General features: G+C 39.6%; 1 protein-coding gene across 1 annotated transcript in view; it reads right to left on the bottom strand.

The window, feature by feature from the left end:
- Nucleotides 1–19,967, bottom strand: part of LOC108918293 (protein diaphanous homolog 3-like) — a 204,922-nt gene that overhangs the window by 131,103 nt on the left and 53,852 nt on the right. The window contains exons 5-11 of the mRNA XM_018725417.2: nucleotides 9,696–9,770; nucleotides 9,526–9,595; nucleotides 7,437–7,573; nucleotides 6,003–6,108; nucleotides 946–1,056; nucleotides 397–515; nucleotides 15–131 (exon numbers count right to left, since the gene is read on the bottom strand). Of these exons, the coding sequence (XP_018580933.2) occupies nucleotides 15–131; nucleotides 397–515; nucleotides 946–1,056; nucleotides 6,003–6,108; nucleotides 7,437–7,573; nucleotides 9,526–9,595; nucleotides 9,696–9,770 (735 nt within the window). The remainder of the gene's footprint in view (nucleotides 1–14; nucleotides 132–396; nucleotides 516–945; nucleotides 1,057–6,002; nucleotides 6,109–7,436; nucleotides 7,574–9,525; nucleotides 9,596–9,695; nucleotides 9,771–19,967) is intronic.

The raw sequence follows: 19,967 nt of genomic DNA, 5'->3' as shown, positions 1-19,967 counted from the left end.
AGTCACGCACTTACCTAACAAAATAATCATTTCTGATGAGCATCAGATGTTGCAGAATGGAGAGAAAATAACCTTCTGAACTTGTGTCCTTCACCATACCGTGAACTATGTTAAAAACATCTCCAATATCAGTAAGTCATGTTAAGGAAGACAGAAGGGAATAGACAGAAGGTTACTAAATGTGAGCTGCAATCTTCATCACAATCAGTTAGTTTTCATATGTAATTAAAATGAGTGCTGATGACAGGACTATAAACTTATTCAAGTAGAAATCACAGAAATGTACTGAACTGAGAGAAACCTGTCAAATGCATAACTTCTGGCATTTATATTTTATATAAATGGTCTCCCAGCTGAAGCTGGAGTGGTTGGAGAGGTGGAGGGGAAGAAGGATATTCCAGTTCGGTCTTTATGTCCTCCAGCCGATGGGAAAACTCAATCATGTCTTCCTCTTTGTGCTCCTCAAACACCTTGAGCTGAATGTCCAGAGCTTCATTTCTGACATCATTCAGATGCTACAAGAGTGAAAATAAAATTGGATAGAGAGCATTCAAGACTTTGAATAGATTTTTTCTTTTTTTTTTTTTTTTTTAAAAAGCAGTCACTAAAGTCAAACGAATTTCCTTTTCCGTTCTGCACTTCTGTCTGGTTTTAAACCCAAAGGCCAGCTTCTGTTTTGAATAACAAATAATCAACCAGCCACAAATCACTCCATCCTCTTTGCCCTAAAACTCAGTAAAATATTTGAGTTATTTAATTATTCATTCTGTTGGTTGCATTCTATTTCTGTTTTCAGTGAACAGTTTTTCTTTGTTGTAAGTATTGATTCAGACATGTGACCTCTCCTCCTGGATTTATGAATCATTGTGAGAGGCATGTTAAAATATTTCTCTCAAGTGGAGGACTCATTTAAATATTAATAGAGAGAGTCTACAGGACACTTACCGGCAATATCTCTTTCAGACCACACCGCATAAATTCATTTCTGATGTGCAGCCTGAAGTCCAACTCGTCAGGCGATGTAACAAGGGCATTGATGAGCTGCATACAGGCAACCTAGGGCATATTACATTCAGAAAAATCAACTTCTGAGCAATACAAAGGAATGCAAGAAGACCCATACAATCAGTGTGTGTGTATAGTGTGAAAAATTTCAAAATTCAGAATTTGCAAGAGTGGTCACAAACATAGAAGTATAGCTGCCACATGGCAGGAAAAAGTAGCACTTCAATGTTGCACTAAAGTCTAAGGGGTGTTGTGTGTTTTCATAAGTAGGGAAATTAGGTGTATTAAAATAACCAGGCAGATAGCGACATATTCAAGCAATTATTTCAAAGTGTTGTTATAACTATTGCCACCGATTTTAAGTTTTCCCAACCTTTTCCGAAATTTGCAACACTGTGCTATTGATAAAATTATTAGGGAAAAAAAAAAAAAAAAAAAAAAAGAGGTCAAAACAAACAAAATACTTGTAGTCGTCTTTCAGGTAAAGTGAAAATTAAAGAGTCCTAATTACTGGCCAGCTCAAGTCAGCTCAGAATCTAAGTGGTTCACATCTAAAAATGATTTTACTTCAAACTACATTTCTGAAGGCCCCTGCAACAATTTTGATCCCTAGTGATATAAATTCACCTTTGAAGAATACTTTGCAGGTAGCCATGCAAATGGAACATAAGTGGCTTGGTGATCATCCCATAGCTCTCCTAAAGGTCTCCCTCATCTATCCCATTGGCTAAAACAATGAAATGACCATCACTAAGTCAATATCTTAGGCTGTGCACTCTGTCATGCAAGCTAAGACGACACAATTACACAACATACCAGTGACCTAACTCAATTTGTTCTAAAGGTATCATTTAGGGGAAACTGAAAGCAACACTGGAGAAATTTACACAAACACCCTAGAACACCCATCATATCGTACTGATGACATTAAAACTGCTGTACAATGATGAAGTGATAAGCAATAAAATAGTTTGATGATGCTGGGCCTCACAAGTCACAGTCTGAGGTATTTGTTCCAGCTGAGCTTTTCATTGCTCGGCCTTGACTGAGACTTCGATTGTAGACACTGCATGATTTATCGCAGTTCAAGCCATATTAAATCGAGCATGTTGGCGAGCACCTCTCCATCATGTTGGATCAAATTAGTGTTAATCAAACAATAACTAGCTCAGTGGTGAAAAGTTGTTTAAGAGTTTCATTTCCCCCCCTTATAATTAACAGCAATGTTAATGTCAAATAAATAATGACTGATCTGTCATGTGGGGGGCTGGGGCCTGCTCTGTGGTGGGTCTGGGGTTTGAGTCCTGCTTGGGGTGCCTTGCGATGGACTAGCGACCCCTGCTGGGTTTGTCCCTTCCCCCTCCAGCCTTGAGCCCTGCGTTGCCAGGTTAGGCTCTGGTTCGCCGCGACTCTGCTTGGGACAAGCGGTTTCAGACAGTGCGTTTGTGTGTTATTTAATGTATTTGAAAGTCATGAATTCAATTAGAAATTAAATGCATAAGATTTTTTTCTGATTTACTTTCACAAATGTGAACATAAAGCATATGATTACATTAAAAAAATGTCAAACATTTTTAAATGCCATTTTAAGAAGTTAAGGAAATTTATATTAATTTAATATGATTTAAATGAGCACTGGATGAAAATCACAATGCTAAGCAGTTAAGAACTCAGCTGGAACAGCGAGAATGAGGATTGCCATCATCTGGCATTGCAAAACACACAAACACATAACGGCTAAGACGTGTTCTTCAAATATGACATGAGTGATTCATATTGTTGTGTGTTCTGCAAGTACAAAAGATTGAGGCATGCACTCTTCAAATGACAGATTTGTAAAAACTGGGACTCCTTTCAAATCATGGTCAGTTATCCTAAAGCACCGGCATTGTGTGAGAGCTCGAGCTAGACTGCTTGGACATCATTACTGAACAAGATAAGTAAACACTGTTTCACTGACAACATTCAGACAAACTCAATGGTCAAACTCCTATTACTGTATGAAATCTTCAACTAAAAAAATTAAGTTCCATAGAATGTAGCGTAACCATATCTTCATAAGGAACAGCAAAATGGATATGGTAAAGGCACGTACAAACTGTCTTATGGACACAATGTGATTTCAGTGTCACGAAGGATTCAATAAATTGGGTCAACACTTTGCCCTTAAGAGTGGCGCAACATTCAGGGAAAACAGCCAAGACTTCCAAAAATGTGCCCATATTTCAAACAGGAATTAAACAGATACAGTGGATAACATCACATGTGTGTTCCGTTCATTGTTATAGAGAACCTGTGGGAGGAAACTGGAGACCCCGGAGGAAACCCATGCAGAATCAGAGAGAACATTTAAACCCCCAAACAGTGAACTTGATTGAAACGTTTACCCAAACAGCCCAGGTAGTCCCTCGCCCCCCGCCAAGGTCATGACTTCCAGGTCAACTGGAGATGCTAAATTGCCCAATGTGTGTGAATGTGCCCATGTGTGGCTACACCCCCATCAACCAGGGTGTCCCCCTCCAAGCCTAGAGCACTGTGATTCCAGACTAGGCTCTGGACTGCTGCAGCCCTGACAATAAGCAGTTAACCAAAGTGTGTGAGTATAAGTATACATAACACAATGCCATTTTACTTAAATACTGAAAGTCAGACCAAAATCCATTCATCACAGACTCTAGATGCTAAATGAAAAACTGCATTTGAAGCAAGGTACTGATCTGTAGGCAAAACAGGTTTTGCTGCCAATCACCTTAAAAGAACAGATAAACATGGAAATGACCACTGAGCAAAAAAAGGATACCCAGCTGAAAATGACCATGATGAGCTTAACTTGTCAAATGAGACTTTATTTTATTCATTTTTTTCTGCTCTGATAAGAATGGATCAAAAGAGGAGAAAAATCAATCATTAGTTTTAAATACTTTGAAAATGTGTCTCTAAATATCTCAGGGGAATAAACTGCCGTACTTTTACCATAATCTGCAAACATTTTCTGTGTATCGTGCCAAAGGTAATTTTCAAACACACACTACTCTCACACAAACCAAAGCGGAACATAAACAGGTTCTTCAGTCCAACTTGGCACACTGTTTTTGCATAAATCTAGACAGCCTTTAACACTTAAGTTAGTCTTACAGGCTGTAAGCCTCTCAGTTTCAAAAGTAATCTATCCCCTCCACTTATACCTCTTTAGAGCAAAAAAAATCTCCAGTTGGTGTGAAATTAATCTGACAAAGCTATACCTTTTCCTTTTTATTATTCTGTTGACAAAGTTCAATTTAAAGTAGCCACATTTGTATGAATCATTGACCCAATTTATACGTTTGAAAATGGAATCCCCACCCTGTTCCCGTACACAGTTCATTCCTCACACCTGCACAGAAGTCTTTATGATGGCAGGCTCAGACCTGGACAAACAATTCACCGTGCACCAGCCTTGTATCGAGCCTTAAGCACTAAGCGGCATTACTGTGAACTGAATTTATTTGAAGTATGTTACAAATAATATAAATCCTGCAACAGTTCACTATACTTTAGTTGTGTTCTATGGTGTGTTCCTACTGCAATACCACCCCCAAAAAACCTCAGAATCTTATTGCAAGATTAGGCACTTTTTAAGGCTGTTGAGCTTCATTTTCCAGTTGTCAACCCACATTAGGATTTGTTTTAAATTCATCTGAATGGTTTTGCTGACTGCATATCTCAATTTCATGATTTTTGCCATATGGAATTCTCTCTAAGCTTTGTGTTTTCTGCAAGGTTTGTAACATATCAAGTCTCCATATCTCCTCTAATTACTGTTATTTTGCATGTTTTATAAAACCTTAAATCTACCCTTTAAGTGCTCATAACAAATTGTGAAATGAAACTGACATTCGTGATTTCAAAGCTTCATTGCAAACAAATTTCATCAAAAAACTGAAAATCTGAGTATGCATCTCTACAAACAAGTACAGAGGTAAAAATGCAGGAGTAAAATATTTTATTACTTAACTGATGCTTTTATCCAGACACATTTACAATATTTCCCCCCCATTTTCAGAGCTGAGCATTTTGAAGGAAAATACAACAAATACAATTTGAAATTTACACACACTTGTAATGCCGTGTATTATTAATATTACACTCTCCCCTATCTAATATAATGTCTACACCACAATGACACACTGGAAAGCTTTCTTATTTCGACCAGGCCTGACTTTCTGTGGCTCAAACTTCTAAAGCCAATCTCTTTAAATTTAAATGTTCACAAAGAAGTGCATTTAATGTAATGTGAATTTGACTTTAGATATTCTGTTCCATATCTAGCAATAATTTCAGTGATTGGAAGAATAGCCATCTTCACATTTTAATTGAAATGCAACTTCGCAAACTAAACTACTTGTATTTGCTTTTTAACTCAGTATGAGCCAAAAAACAGGGGAACATGGTTACAGGTAAAACCTAGGCCCTTCCAGTGCAAAGGAGGAAACTAACCCCTACCCGTTACCTACATTATCTCTAAATACAACCAGCTCGGTCTTTTTCTATGACTGAACAAGGCCAGTCCAGGAAAGTGAACGTCTGTCTCGTGAGTGTTCGATTAACGTGGCTGTGGGGCTGAGAAAAAGCACAACACACTGAAACACCTCTCATACTTCAAATTTCACTGCTATCCAAAACCAAAACACAAATTTTCACCAGCAACAAGTCAGTCAGTACCAAAAAGCAAGTTACAGACTACCATGAATTCAGGCTCAAAATAAACTATTTATGCAGTGTTTGCCACATAATTTCATGGTCTTTCCTAAAAAAGTTCAAAGAGCTTCACCACTTTGCTTGCTTAAAAACAGACCAACTTGTTTAATAGAAGGGGACCATTTTACAAGCTGATAAGAAGAGGGGAACATTTTCAGAAAGTGTCTGTTTGACATTCTGTCCAGAAGGTGATAATTTTGCTTTGAAAATAAAATGCTGGAGTGCTCAATTTCAGAGGCAACCGCCACCCTCGCACTTACTTGTAATTGCACAGAGCGATCACGGAGACCTTCAACAATAGGACTGAACCTTTCCATGCTCCTCTGCTCCCCAGCAGTAGTCATGGCTTCAAGGACCTTTTCCAAACTAAATGGGAAAATGAAACGCATGAATGAACAAATGGCAAATATAAATGCAACACGTTCGCTGTGGGATTTTGTGCATTTTCCTACTTGCCCAAGAAAACATTCAGAACTTTTGATTTATTTTTTTCCACTTCTACGCAGCTTACACTACCATACTGGTGCAAGTTCTTTAATGGAAAATAACTGACTTCTGTGGTTAACACAGGTTTTTACGCAATACTGATTTTTCTTTTTTATGACTTTCACCTATTATGTAGTCTTACCCTGAAACTATAAGAATATGAGTTCATGAAGACTTTCATTTTATACCTCTACAAATGTACAAGGCATTTCCTCACATTCAAGAAAACCAAATTTGGATTTTGCATGCCTTCCAACAGCTATACAGTGCAAGGTATTTATATTTGCATAAGTTCATTTATCAGACATTTTTTTTCCCCCAAAGAAACTTGAAACAATTGTTAACTAGTACTTAGCTGACGCCTTAATCCAAGGTGACTTACGTTACACGAAATATGTCTGGGTTGAGGGAGGAAAGTAAAGACACTTAAACGAGCACTGCTACGAGACATTTGGTGCATTTACATGTACATTTAAGTAATTACTTGCAATAAAGATGTTTAGTATGTTTTCTTAATTTTGCTTAAGAGCAATATTATTGTAGCATATCTTAAAGTTAATGTGGTGAAACGGTTAGACATGGTTTTTGGTTTTATGTACGCTGTCAGCAGCAGAGCATATGCACACACGGAAATTAGAGTGACCATATGAAATATGTGTGTGGAGGAAACTGGGACATCTGGAGGAAACCAGCATTATACTAAACATACTGTAGGTAATAGTTAAGAGAGCTGGACAAGCACAGGTAGACAGCCATACAGTGTTTAACAGTAAGTAACGATGGGAAAGTGCCTTGTTATGCTGTGTGATAATAATCAATGTTTACCAATAAAGTAACTGAGTCCATTTTAGCAGAACTAAGTGGCATTTTAACAACTGGGTGTCACTTTTGGGACTTGGAAATGCATATGATTTTACCATTGAAACTAATATTAATCATGTTTTTATATATATACATTATATATGTGTCACCTTGCGAATGATTTCTCAGAAATGCATTACCTGCGTAAAGCAGGGGAAGACGGTATTTCAATTAGATACTTTCTCAGTTTATTTATAGATTCAAAGAGTTTGATTCTGAAAGATGCGTGTGTGTGTGTGTGTGTGTGTGTGTGTGTGTGTGTGTAGGGAAATGTCAAGAAAATCAAGACCAACAAAAACGAAGTCGCCATTGGTGAACATATTTCAGAAGCAGAGTTGGAGACATACGTATTTTCCTCGCCCACGATGCAGATGGCTGACAGTAGCTTGACAACATCGGTCATCATTGAAGGCTGAGATGGGTCGATGGCTTGAGCCAGTAGTGAAAGGCTCTTCTCCTCACCAAGGATCCGCTCCAAACCATACTACAATCAAACCATGACAGTGTCAATGTGCAGCCAGAGGACATGATTGTTGCACATTTCGTTCAAATGGTTCTTTTGATATTGGTATGGTCTGTGGTTAGTTGGCAGCTTTTGTTGACTTCAGATGTCTGTAATTTCAGTTTGGACTGAGGCAATGATATTATCAGATGCAACTCAGACATTCAAACTCAAGACAGATTTAAATAAAAGGTCTTTATAAAAAACTCCTCAAAGCCTTTACCACAACTGAAACCTTTTGTAACGGAAGGTTTAGCTTATAAGATGTATTTATATTTCTGACTCTTCACAGGGAGGGATAAAATTCCTGCAGCTGCCACATTCAAGGACAAATGTTAACTGAGCTTCAACAGCCTGTTGCTCTGTCCTTGGAATAATGAAGGCAGATAATTTGGGCCAATGAAAATAAGCAGCGAAGGTACACACAGGAATGAAAGGAGAGTGTAGCCTAGAGGGTAAAAACAATTGAAGAGTTGCCCTTCGGAGAGCCTTGTCCCCTTCTCCAACAAAACCATGTCTACAGCAGGAAAGTCATAACGAATGCTGCAAACCCAGAGTATCAACACACACCACAGAGGCAAAAAAATCCATCATCTGCACATCTGATTATCATATTTCAGCAGCATCTTGAAAAGCTTACATGCAATGTAAGTTCTCAGGAGCACTCAGGTTATGATTCAAGAGTGGTGCTTGTCCTAAAGTGCATATACATAGTTTCATGGATGGAAAAATATAAAATCAGACAACTAAGAATTATTCCATGAAAATTCATAACAGTTTCAACAATGATACATCTCTCAATTACCACATTACAGGTGTGTAAGCATGCTGATTGTGATGCTAAAAAGATGTAATTTCTCTGAGAAATTCAACCCAGCAAGCCGATTTTATGACAAACAGTTGTTGGCATTTCATAATTCTTTGTAAGGAAACAGCTGTTTTGGACCACCTGGGTTTCAGAGAGAACATGTTTCTCATTGCTGAGAGAGAACTGAATGGTTCAGGATTCACATATTCAGGAAAATAAATGAGTCACTAACCACAAGGAACTGAACACCTGCATAATGGTGGATAATACTTAAAAAAAAAAAAAAAAAAAAAAAAAAAGCTCATCACTGTTCATTGAAATGGCTTTCTCATTCCCTCTCTCTCACACACACTTCACTGCTACAGCCAGGAAAATATTAGAGTATTACAAAATAAGAAACAGTAACAATTAATTTTGAGGCATGTCATTTGAACCAATTTTTAAAGATGAGAACTCATTTGACAAGAAAATATTGACTGAATTAGTTGTCACTGAATGAACCATTTGTTTGACCTAAAAGTGTTACAACTTTTAGCACTTTGCTCTTCCCATGCAGTTACTCAGGTGAGAGTGGAAAGGATTCTTGTGTAAACTTCACCGATAATGACAAACTTTCATTTGGTTTTATTTAGCAACAGGACAGACAGGGCTCACAGATGAGCATTTGCCTGGGGAGGATTCTTGCATCAGAAAAACAGATCACACACCACACTTCCAACAGCCACTGTAACAGGCATGCAGCAGCAATGCATTAAAAACGACTGACCTCTCATTTGTCAAGGGGGCGGGGGAGAACCCTCCATGTTGAGAACATGCCTCATTGGTTAATATCACATTTCCTCTGATCATACCTCAACTTGGTTTTAAGAGATAGTACCAGCCTTAAGGTAAAATTATGAACAACCCGGGCACTTGTGTTGCATATAGCATGTGTGGCATGTTGCGCAACTTATTGGGGGGGGGGTGTTGATGGCTGCCAACGTTGATGCTTGAAAAAAGTTCTGAATGAATGTGATGATTTCAGTAATGTTAAATGCTAAAAACAATTACAAGTATTCTTTGTCAATTGAATAAAAATATGAGGAAAGAGGTCATGCATCTCATTGAATAAAGAAAGAATCAATACCTTGTTGTTCATGAAGGCTTTCAGGCACTGGATCACCTTATGCTGACTTTTTCTGTCAATCTTCTCTTGACTGAAATTTAAAAATAAAAAATGATTTAAAGCAACTAATTTACTGTGAACACTCAGAATGGTAAAATCAGGCAACACATTGTTATACAATAACTTCTTACTGTCTCCTGTACAGTAGCTTCTCCAAAGTGTCCAGAAGTAATCCCAGGCCTTCATGGCCAAAACTCTGCACCCAGCTGTCAGAAGAAAAGCATGACATTAAGAGTGCTTTATATTCATCATGTCAAGCTTCGTTGAGGCCGTATAAAAGTAATAAATTGTTGCCATGCACTACAAGGGAACATGTTAAAGCTTATTCATGAAACATAACTTCACTAAATCACCATAAGCCTCCATGGACAAATGTGACAGCATTACAAGGAATACAAATAATAAGCAGTAATAATAACAATAATATCAGCAATGAAGTGTGAACTCCATACTATATAAGCTGCTGTAGTTAACCATGTGCAGAGCAAAGCAACTAAACAACAAGTGAAAAAACTAAGCCAAACATTCAGAATGTTAAACCTCAAGGCCTGACCAATAAATAACTAAACAATATTAAAAAAATGGATTTTCACAATCTGGGGCACTGTTCAAATAATAAGAATGACTTAATTTACCACATGATGCAGAGTAAAAACACATCCAATATAAGTTTGAAAGGCAAAATGTGCATTATTCATTTCTATTCATCAATTTGAAGGAGAAAAATCACAATATTACTTCTTCGCAGTAATTAAGTAGCCACTGCACATTTAATGCCATTTTTAATCAGTGTATCTCTGTCTTTTGAGAGTACACGTATGGAAGTGAATTCATTGCCTGTTGGTAGTATAAATAATGATTAGCTTTGTGGGGGTGGGAGAGAGTAATACTGTGCAAGAACAAATATATCTTGGTAGATGGGGGAAGGTATGGGACTGGAAGCTTCCAGCTGACGTGGACAAATGATATCAGTTGCCAGAGGTTGTTGTGGTTACTTCATGGCATTCAGACATCATATTATATTCCAAGTGCGAGAGGACCGTGTACTTTTTAGAGTTAACAGGGCTGTTCGTTAAGAACGACGGTGAAGGACCTGTCTGAGGCTGCTGACAAGGCAAGCCAGTGGTTATGATTTAGAAGAGAGCAGGGTAGTTGGGGGTACAGGTCGAAGGGAGGTATGTAGCGGTTGTTAAAATCAGTGACAAGTGACTAGCAATGAAAGGCAGCTGTCGGTATGTAAGAAAGCACTGTATTAACTGGGATGGTCAGTTTGTAGTGTTGGCGTTTATAGAGAGGTTTTATTTGGTATTTAATTGGGGTGGTTGAGTTTGTGGAGTTGCTGCATTTGGCAAGGTGACGGGCATCTAACGTGTGTAGAGAGGGGTGAGTCTGGGATGCCAGATTCCACTGTTGAGCCTTCCTGAGGTGTTGGGGGGTCTAATTTAACAAAACACCGACAAAGGGAGGCGCCCAATTGACAACCTCAAAGAAATACACACGTTGACACCCAGTGGGTGATATAGTGGTTGGGGAAGAAAATCAAACTGCTTAGTCTTGAGTCATGGAGATGTATGATGAAAATGCCAAATGTCTTGTGGCTTCATGGTGAAGTCAGCTGGACTGGATCCTTGTGTACAGTCATAATATGCAGATGGGCTGTAACATCTAGTCTTGTGTATGTTCAATTCCCCTCACCCCACATTCAGTTAAAGAACAGATAAAGGACCAACTATTCTATTTACCCCGTCTTGGGTGTGTCCCCTCCCCCTTCAGCCTTACGCCCTGAGTTGCCGGGTTAGGCTCTGGTTCCCCGCAACCCCGTATGGGACAAGCGGTTCAGAAAGTGTGTGTGTGTGTGTATTCTATTTACGCCGGCAATTTACCATTATTTAGCATTGGACACTGTTTGTAAGCTGCATATAAACTGATGTTTTGAGACCAGAGAATTATATAAAGCGTTGAATATTAAAAGACTTAACATAAAGGCGGCATCATCAGGAATTGTACAAATCCAATTCCCACAGACGTCTCATGACCAAAAATCATTATGGCATTAATTTGACAACAGTGTTTGCTTACAAGCCTCTTACTCAATATTACTTGTGGAAAATACCAGTGCCCTCTATTCCTCTAGTTAACATTAAAACAAGCTTTATATGAAAATAAGGAAATATTCTTGTACGCCCTTTATTTCTTCTATTCTTGAGGGGTCACTGTCAAATGGTGTGGCCTGATTAATTCTGCATTCCATGGGCTGGTCTCCCTCAGGTGAAAATCAAATGCTACCCTATCTTGAGTGAGAGCGAAACAACCCCGATCATGTTAAGGAGAGCTGCACATCGGCAGCCATTAAAATTCGGCACTCGTGCAGGTCTAATCAACACGCCACATGCCTTCCAGCATCTAATAATCAAATACAAGGATGTATGTCACTGTGAATTTTCAAGGTGAAGAAAAGGGGTTCCATCTCAATTGAATTTGTCATGGGGGGGTACACACTGTACAGAGTTAATTTGTTGGCTATTTTTTCTAAATTAAAAAAGAACATTTACATTAAAAATTCAAACAATGTCAAAAACTGGCAGAGTAACACTAACAGCATCTTTTGCAGTAAACTAATTCACACAAAATGATACATAAGCAACAGCAGACTTCTACTATAGTATACAGTTGAACAGCACAAAATAATTATTGTACTATCCATTAATAACTGAAAACTTGCACATACCTGAGAATTTGGAAACCATTTAAATGAATTTTGACATTCAAAAATCAGGATATCATATGCTATCCAGTGAACATTTGCCAATAATTTAATTTTGTGTACTACAATGAAAACGCAAATGAAAATTAACGCACAGAGCTACAGACTGAAATTCACATTACTTAATTTAACAGATGCTTTTCTCAAAAGTGACTAACATTATTTATCCATTCACACAACTGGGTAATTTTACTGAAGCAACATGGTAAAGCAAGGGTATTACAGCTGGAGGTGGGATTCAAACCTGCAACTTGTATGCCCAAAGACAACAGCTCTGAATATCAACGAGGATTAAAAAAAAAACATAGGAATAAGGGATGCACAAAAAAAAAAAAAAAAAAAAAAGAAAAAAAAAGGTATTTTGTTGTTTGGGGGAATGACGCACAAAAAGATGCAATGTAGGCAACTCCAGAACTTGCAGCTCTGCATACTGTTTGTATTTGTCCCAACAGCAATGGGTATGGCAGAGTGTAACAATGAATTTATCAGATGACCTATGGAACACTGTTTTGCAGGAAACCAAAAGTCCTGTGTTATTTTGGTGAAAGCAACAGTTTCTTGTTGAAAAGCAGAGTACAGGAGGCTCTGAAGACCCACTGAGATGCTCTTTTCTTGGGGATATGAACTGAGACAAGGAAATGTCTACACATGTAAGGAAGGCAGGAGGGTTAAGTCACTGTTTTGTCCATTCTTTCAGGACTGGAAACAACCTTACTGGTAACAAGGTGTATCAAAATCCTATTAAGGTTTATTAGTATTTAACTCATTGGGACCCATTTGGGTATGGGTGACTAATCGGCAATTTGAGGCAGATATTTCTGCAAAATAGCACAGTAAAAACCTAGAAATGTTCCATGTTATGTCAGTTGACAGATGAAATAGTACAGAAAAAAAGTACAAGGAAAAAATAACTGTCATTGGTATGAATCAAGCAAAACAAAATATACCTTTTGGTATAATCTGACCACCGTTTTAGGTAAGGATGTTACATTTATACATGAAACTATTTTTTTCAACGTGTCCAAGCAATTAGTAAATTTTTTTAAAAGTCACTTTTATCTCTTGTAGATCAAAGTCAAGAACATGCTATACATTTTTTTCCATTTGCATGAATTCCATCTACATTAGAACCTCACTTTGTGACATCCCAAAGTTTCAGGTTTTTGAGGAATACTAACATGTAGTGATCTTGTTAGCCATTATGTCTGCTTGTAAGGCATTCAAAAATTAAACTACTATTAGTCATTTTACATACCTGGTCAATCTAAATTAGGCCATTTCAACATTATGAAATAGAGATTTAATGTTGTTTCATACCCAAGGGGAAGGATATAAAGATGACAGAAGTTACAAAATCAAACTGGTAGCACACAAAACATTTCCCCTCATAAATAGCTGAAGCTGTCAAAGGTCTAACATGTCTGGGTACCTATTGTTATCCTTCCTCCCCTTACACAGGTTCAGTACATGAATAATACAACATCTCACCGTGCCCACAGAGGCTCCTGAAAGAGAAGAACACTTGTTCCAAGAGTTCCTAACAACTCTGTGCAATTTAGGGGACGCAGCAAAGCTCTTGTCAAGCTTCCTGTTAAGCAGGACTAAATTAGTCCCTAATGAGGAAATCCTGGACAAGACCAGAGTCCTTCATGCTTTATCGCCTCCCAGTAGCAGCAGTGCATCAATAGCAACCCTGCAGATACATAAGAGGGGCACAAATATTTGGGCTAGACTGATCGTGTTTTGTTGCAAGCCTCTCTCGGTAAACTCTATGGTGGTCAAAGAAAGACTTTTGGTGTGTGTTCATGCAACCACTATTGTAAAATTTAGCAGATTCTCAATTTGTTGTGGTTTACAGGCAAATTTGCGATAATAATCTTTATCTGACATTTTCTCCAAAGCCATTGAAATAAGAAACAGCCATTGGGAAATTGTTCAAAAACTTTGAATAAACCTGTCTGAATACTGAATAATGCCATTTTAAAACTTAAATATAAAATTAAAAATGTACAAAAAAATCTATTTCTAGAAAAAGAAAAGATTGTATAAAATTACTTAAAATAGTTACCTAATGCAGCACAATTACTCAGATGCATAAACGTAACTGAAAGTAAAGAACAAACTGCATTTTGTACTCAGGACAACTGAAAGACATGACTGATAAGTCGCTGTAGTTTAAGAGATTAGATAAGATACGGCATTTAAAAGGCACTTGGTGGAATCTAAAATAAACAATTGTATACACTAGTTCTGCTTAGTACAGTGACTGAATGCCATTGCAGTACAATGAATGACTTTACACTTATGCCAGATGTACAGTGTGCTTTTTTTTATATATGACAAAATAACAAATCTGAAGCCTTAAACCTGAAGGTCAGTTTTAATATAATATCAAAAACCAATTTCCAGTTACTTGTCATATCCATTTATCACTTACATTTAATATAATTACAGCGTATATTCTGCCTTTCAGTTTCAGCAAACGTTGTGGTTTTTTTTGTTGGAGGGGTGAGCACAAGGTGATTAGCTCGATACAGGAGGAGGACAGGCCAGCAGGATCAGCAACAACACCTGACAAGAGAATTATACTTCCACAACTACCCACATGCTGCAGAGAAACTTAATGGATGTAGAGCTCAAACCTCACAGGGGAAAGACAATGGCTTGTCAAAGAGTGCAAGTGTTCTTATCTACAGCAAGACAAAAACCCAGGTAAAGAGGAAACATGCACAACCCATGACAAACTGACAACTACAGAGGATGATGCTTCAAAAGCTTCACTTACAGGGGAATGGCTTGGGCTGCCTGACTCTCTAGAGACCACCTGCTGACCACTCAAATTCGTCCTCATAATAATCCTGATTTAATTTTACTGGACAAAAATCTATGTAGCGGTACAATGGCGCAGTGTGTAGTGCTGCCACCTCACTATGCCTGGGTTGCTAGACTGCAGGTTTAAATTCATTTCTGTGTGTAGAGTTTGCATGTTCTCCCCATGCCTATGTGGGTTTCCTCCCACACTCTAAAGACATACAGTTCAGGTGAATTGGAATAGCTAAACTGCACAGTGAGCGAGTCAGTGAGTGAACTTGCGGCTACCCTGCGATGGTCTGGCGTCCCCTCCAGAGTGTATCACACAGTCTTGTGTGCAATGATTCCGGGATAAGTTCTAGACCTCCATGGTCCTGACCAGAATGAGTGATCAGTGAAATAGAAAAAAAATCCATGTAATAAATAGCCGCAGTGATTTTTGCGGGGTTATCATTACAACAGCAGCTAGTCTGAAAAATACAGATTCTAAACTCTATACTGAGTTTGAGACACATATACAATGATGAAGAAGTTAACGGACTTCATTTAATAAAATAAGTGCCCTATGGCTTCATATTTCCATTTCTATTTAAGGGAATAAATCAGGAGCCCTTGCCAATTTATATCAGTGATGAAAACTTAATACAGAGAGACAACATACTGTTATGGCAGCATCCTCACATGTAGCCATCCATAGTTTCCACCTCTGCATTATGGAAAGGGGGGAAAAGCAAGCTACTAGTTTGTATTTTTACAGATTTCATTCAATATAAGCTGCAAGCAAACTTGGAAAAGAGACTGCTCTGGCCCCCACAACAGCACTGCACATTAAGGCTACAAATCCATTATAGCTGATTTCTTTCATTCAGGTCAGATGTAGCTGTTCTCCAGGATGCGGGTCTTGCTGTACAACCTGTGTGTGACTGCACTATCATTTGTTTTCCCACACGTGACAGGAGTCTCGATCCCCAGAAGCTCCTGATTTATTGTGCAGTTAAGTGGGGTGTGATGCAGGCAGCCACATGTGAGACATCAAATGTAGCAAAGTATTTAGGGGCCTCGAGCTGTGTATTTCTCTCTGGTTTGTCCTCCTCTTCAGGCACACAAAGCAATCCCTATTCTGCACAGTAAGACCAGGTAAACCTTTGGTGCTACGCTAACACCACCTGAGGAAATTCACCAGCTGTTTCTACCATTCAAGTCCAAAGCTGCATGGTAAGAAGTTCCCCACCACCATGAGGAGCAGGGAAAAAAAAAATGATTGATTTTTATATTAAATAACAGTTTGTTCTCTGTACATTTCTTGTAATTAACTAAACTCAAGGGAAAAAATTAAACTATTCTATTTTTCAAGCCAAATTACTGTGATGCATATATTTTCATAATGCACATACATCTGACGTAAGTTTCCACGTTTCAGAATTTCATGAAATACCACACACATAGCTGACATGGAGAAGGACAAAATATTCAAAATACCACATAAAAAGGAACTTTGAAATCTCTCAATCATAATTACAAAAGCCAAAACTGAGTCAACTTGAAAAGGAGTGACAACAGTAACCTATATGCGACAGCTATAAAATACGAATGGCAACTATTTCAATATGAATTTCCATTAAAGTACAATACAACTAAGAGAGCTCTAAAGAGGACAAACAGTCAGTGCCCAAATTGCAGGTTCAAAACCAGAAAAATTACTATCTGTGGAAAAGGGGAAATCATGACAGCAAAATCCAGCATGGAAAAGAGACAATGGTTGCAAGTCGATGCTTATCGACAGGGACAGAGACACTTAACATGAAAATTGCTGAAACCAAAACAATAATGGCCTCGCAAATTAGAACTAAATCAATATGATGTATGCACCAGTCTCAAAAAAGCCAATGTCTTGAGCATCACAAAAGCAGTACATGCACACTCTCCTTTGAAAAGACAGTGGCACTCAACGGCTTTCCAAAAAGCAGGAGTTCGAAGTTACATTTTACCTTTCACATTTCTATATTTTGAAAAAGTCAAAAGAAGGCTTTGAAACCAAATTATCAGAGCTAAATGTACAGCATGTTGGTAGATCTGTCATGAAAAGTCAGCCATCTAGTCACAGGCACTACACCCAATACTCTGATCAAGCCAAACAATACAAAACCATAGTTTAGGCTACCAGGTTCACTCAGTGGCAAACACACTTTGCTCACCGTCTTTTTGTATCTACACAACAGGTTCCAGAGCATTTTCAAGGACACCATGATGGTTAAGCACCTTCCAGTGTTTTCATATAGTTTAATGTAAACATTATTAATCATTATTAAACATGACATTCAGAAGCACAGGTTGTGGAGTATATTTCAACCTGTTTAATTTTCAAACTGGAAGACTTAGTTTCCCTTTACTATCATTCCATACTTATACAAATGTACCAGAGAAAATGCAGTAAAGGTCTTCCTATGACATGGTGCAATAGAAAGTTGTACAACCCCATGCACACAGCCCAGAATATCAATGACCATTTCAAAAAGGACTTCAGTAAACCTGAAGGCCAAAGATTAACAACAGTACTTTTCAGTTACTTGATATTCATATATTCTTCAGCATTTGCCATATTTTTCCATATCTTATATGTAACTTTTTCAACAATTAAAACAGCAATTTTAAAAAAAATCACCTATGACATTTAAGGCACACAGCATGGCTGATAACACTGGTACCTCAGAGCTCCTAGACTGTGGTTCCAGATCTGGATTCAATCACCACTCAGTCTGTGTGGATTTCACATTTTCTCTGTGTGTTTGTGTGGGATTCACACAATTCAAAGACATTTGCAGAAGGTGGCAATGTAAACCTGCAATTCACATTAGATCTCGCAGCTAGCTGCGTTCTTCATCGATGCATGAGCCGAGTGATCCACCGCTAAGAGTCGTAAGCCGGTGCTATGTATACCTGGTGGCGGGAGGGGGCGGGGTGCATGGCGTCACGGTCCCTCGCGACGAAAACTGGCTCTTAGTACATGGAATGTCACCTCACTTGGGGGGAAGGAGCCGGAACTGGTGCGGGAGGTTGAGAAATACCAACTAGATGTAGCTGGGCTCACCTCCACTCACAGTGTTGGCTCTGGAACCAACCTCCTCGATAAGGGGTGGTCCCTCTCCTACTCAGGAGTTGCATGAGGTAAGAGGTGCTAGGTGGGTGGGGGGATACTCACAAGTCCCCGGCTGGCTGCCATACAGTTGGAGTTTGCTCCGGTGGACAAGAGGGTCGCCTCACTGCGACTTAGGGTCGCAGAGAGGAAAACTTTGACTGGTGTGTGCGTATGCACCAAACAGCAGTTCAGAGTATTCGGCCTTCTAGGAGAAGATGGGAGGGGTTCTGGACAGGGCCCCACCTACAGACTCCATAGTCCTGCTGGGGGACTTCAACGCTCACGTTGGCAATGACTGAGAAATCTGGCGGGGTGTGATTGGGAAGAACGGCCTTCCCAACCTGAACCCGAATGGTGAAATGTTATTGGACTTCTGTGCTAGTCATGGTTTGTCCATAACAAACACCATGTTTGAACACAAGGATGCCTATAAGTATACTTGGTACCAGAGCTCCTTAGGCCGAAGGTCAATCATCGACTTTGTAGTCGTTTCTTCTGACTTGAGGCCACATGTTTTGGACACTCGGGTGAAGAGAGGTGCTGAGCTGTCAACTGATCACCATCTGGTGGCGAGTTGGATCAGATGACGGGGAAAACTGATGGACAGACCCGGTAGACCCAGACGTTTAATGAGGGTGTGCTGGGAACGACTGTCAAGGGACCTTGTCCGGAATGATTTTACCTCACACCTCCGGGAGAGCTTCTCCCATGTCCCGGAGGAGGTAGGGGACATGGAGTCTGAATGGACCCTGTTCAAAACCTCCATTGTGGAAGCAGCCAGGCACAGCTGTGGCCAAAACCTTGTTGGTGCCAGGCAGGGCGGCAACCCCAGAACCCGCTGGTGGACACCAGTGGTGAGGGAAGCCATCAAGCCGAAGGAGGAGTCCATTAGGGCCTGGTTGGCTCTGGGGTCTCCTGACTCAGCAGACAGGTACTGGCAGGCGAAAAAGGCAGTAGCGGCTGTGATTGCAGAAGCAAAATCCCAAGCATGGGAGGAATTTGGAGAGGCTATAGAAGACGACTATCGGTCGGCTTCAAAGAGGTTCTGGAGAACCATCCGGGAGCTCAGAAGGGGTCGGAGGAGTTTCGCTCAGGCTGTGTTTAGCAGTGGAGTGGAGAAACTCTGACCTCTGATGAGGACATTTTCAGGAGGTGGAAGGAGCACTTTGAGGAACTCTTAAACCCGAGTGATATGCCGCCCTTACAGGAGTCAGGGCCAGAGGCTTTCGGGCTGTCAGAGTCTATTTCCCTGGTGGAAGTCACTGAGGTAGTTGGTAAGCTCCACAGTGGCAAAGCACCAGGGGTGGATGAGATCCGCCTGGAAATGCTTGAGGCCTGGATGTTACAGGGCTATCATGGTTGACACGCCTCTGCAATGTTGCATGGACCTTGGGGACAGTGCCCTTGGATTGGCAAACTGGGGTGGTGGTCCCTATCTTTAAGAAAGGGGACCGGAGAGTGTGTGCTAACTATAGGGGCATGCACTTCTCAGCCTCCCTGGGAAAGTCTATGCCGCGGTACTGGAGAGGGGGCTCCAGCCGATAGTTGAATCTCAGATTGAAGAGGAACAATGCAGATTCCACCCTGGCCGCGAAACAGTGGACTAGCTTTTTACCCTCACAGATCATTGAAGGTGTGTCCGCATACTCGGCATTAAGTCAGGCCTGTTTAGTGTGGGTGTTGGACTCCGCC

Source organism: Scleropages formosus, chromosome 14 (genome assembly GCF_900964775.1).
Source record: "Scleropages formosus chromosome 14, fSclFor1.1, whole genome shotgun sequence".
Taxonomy (NCBI): Eukaryota; Metazoa; Chordata; class Actinopteri; order Osteoglossiformes; family Osteoglossidae; genus Scleropages; species Scleropages formosus.
This window is presented reverse-complemented; position numbering and strand designations above follow the sequence as displayed.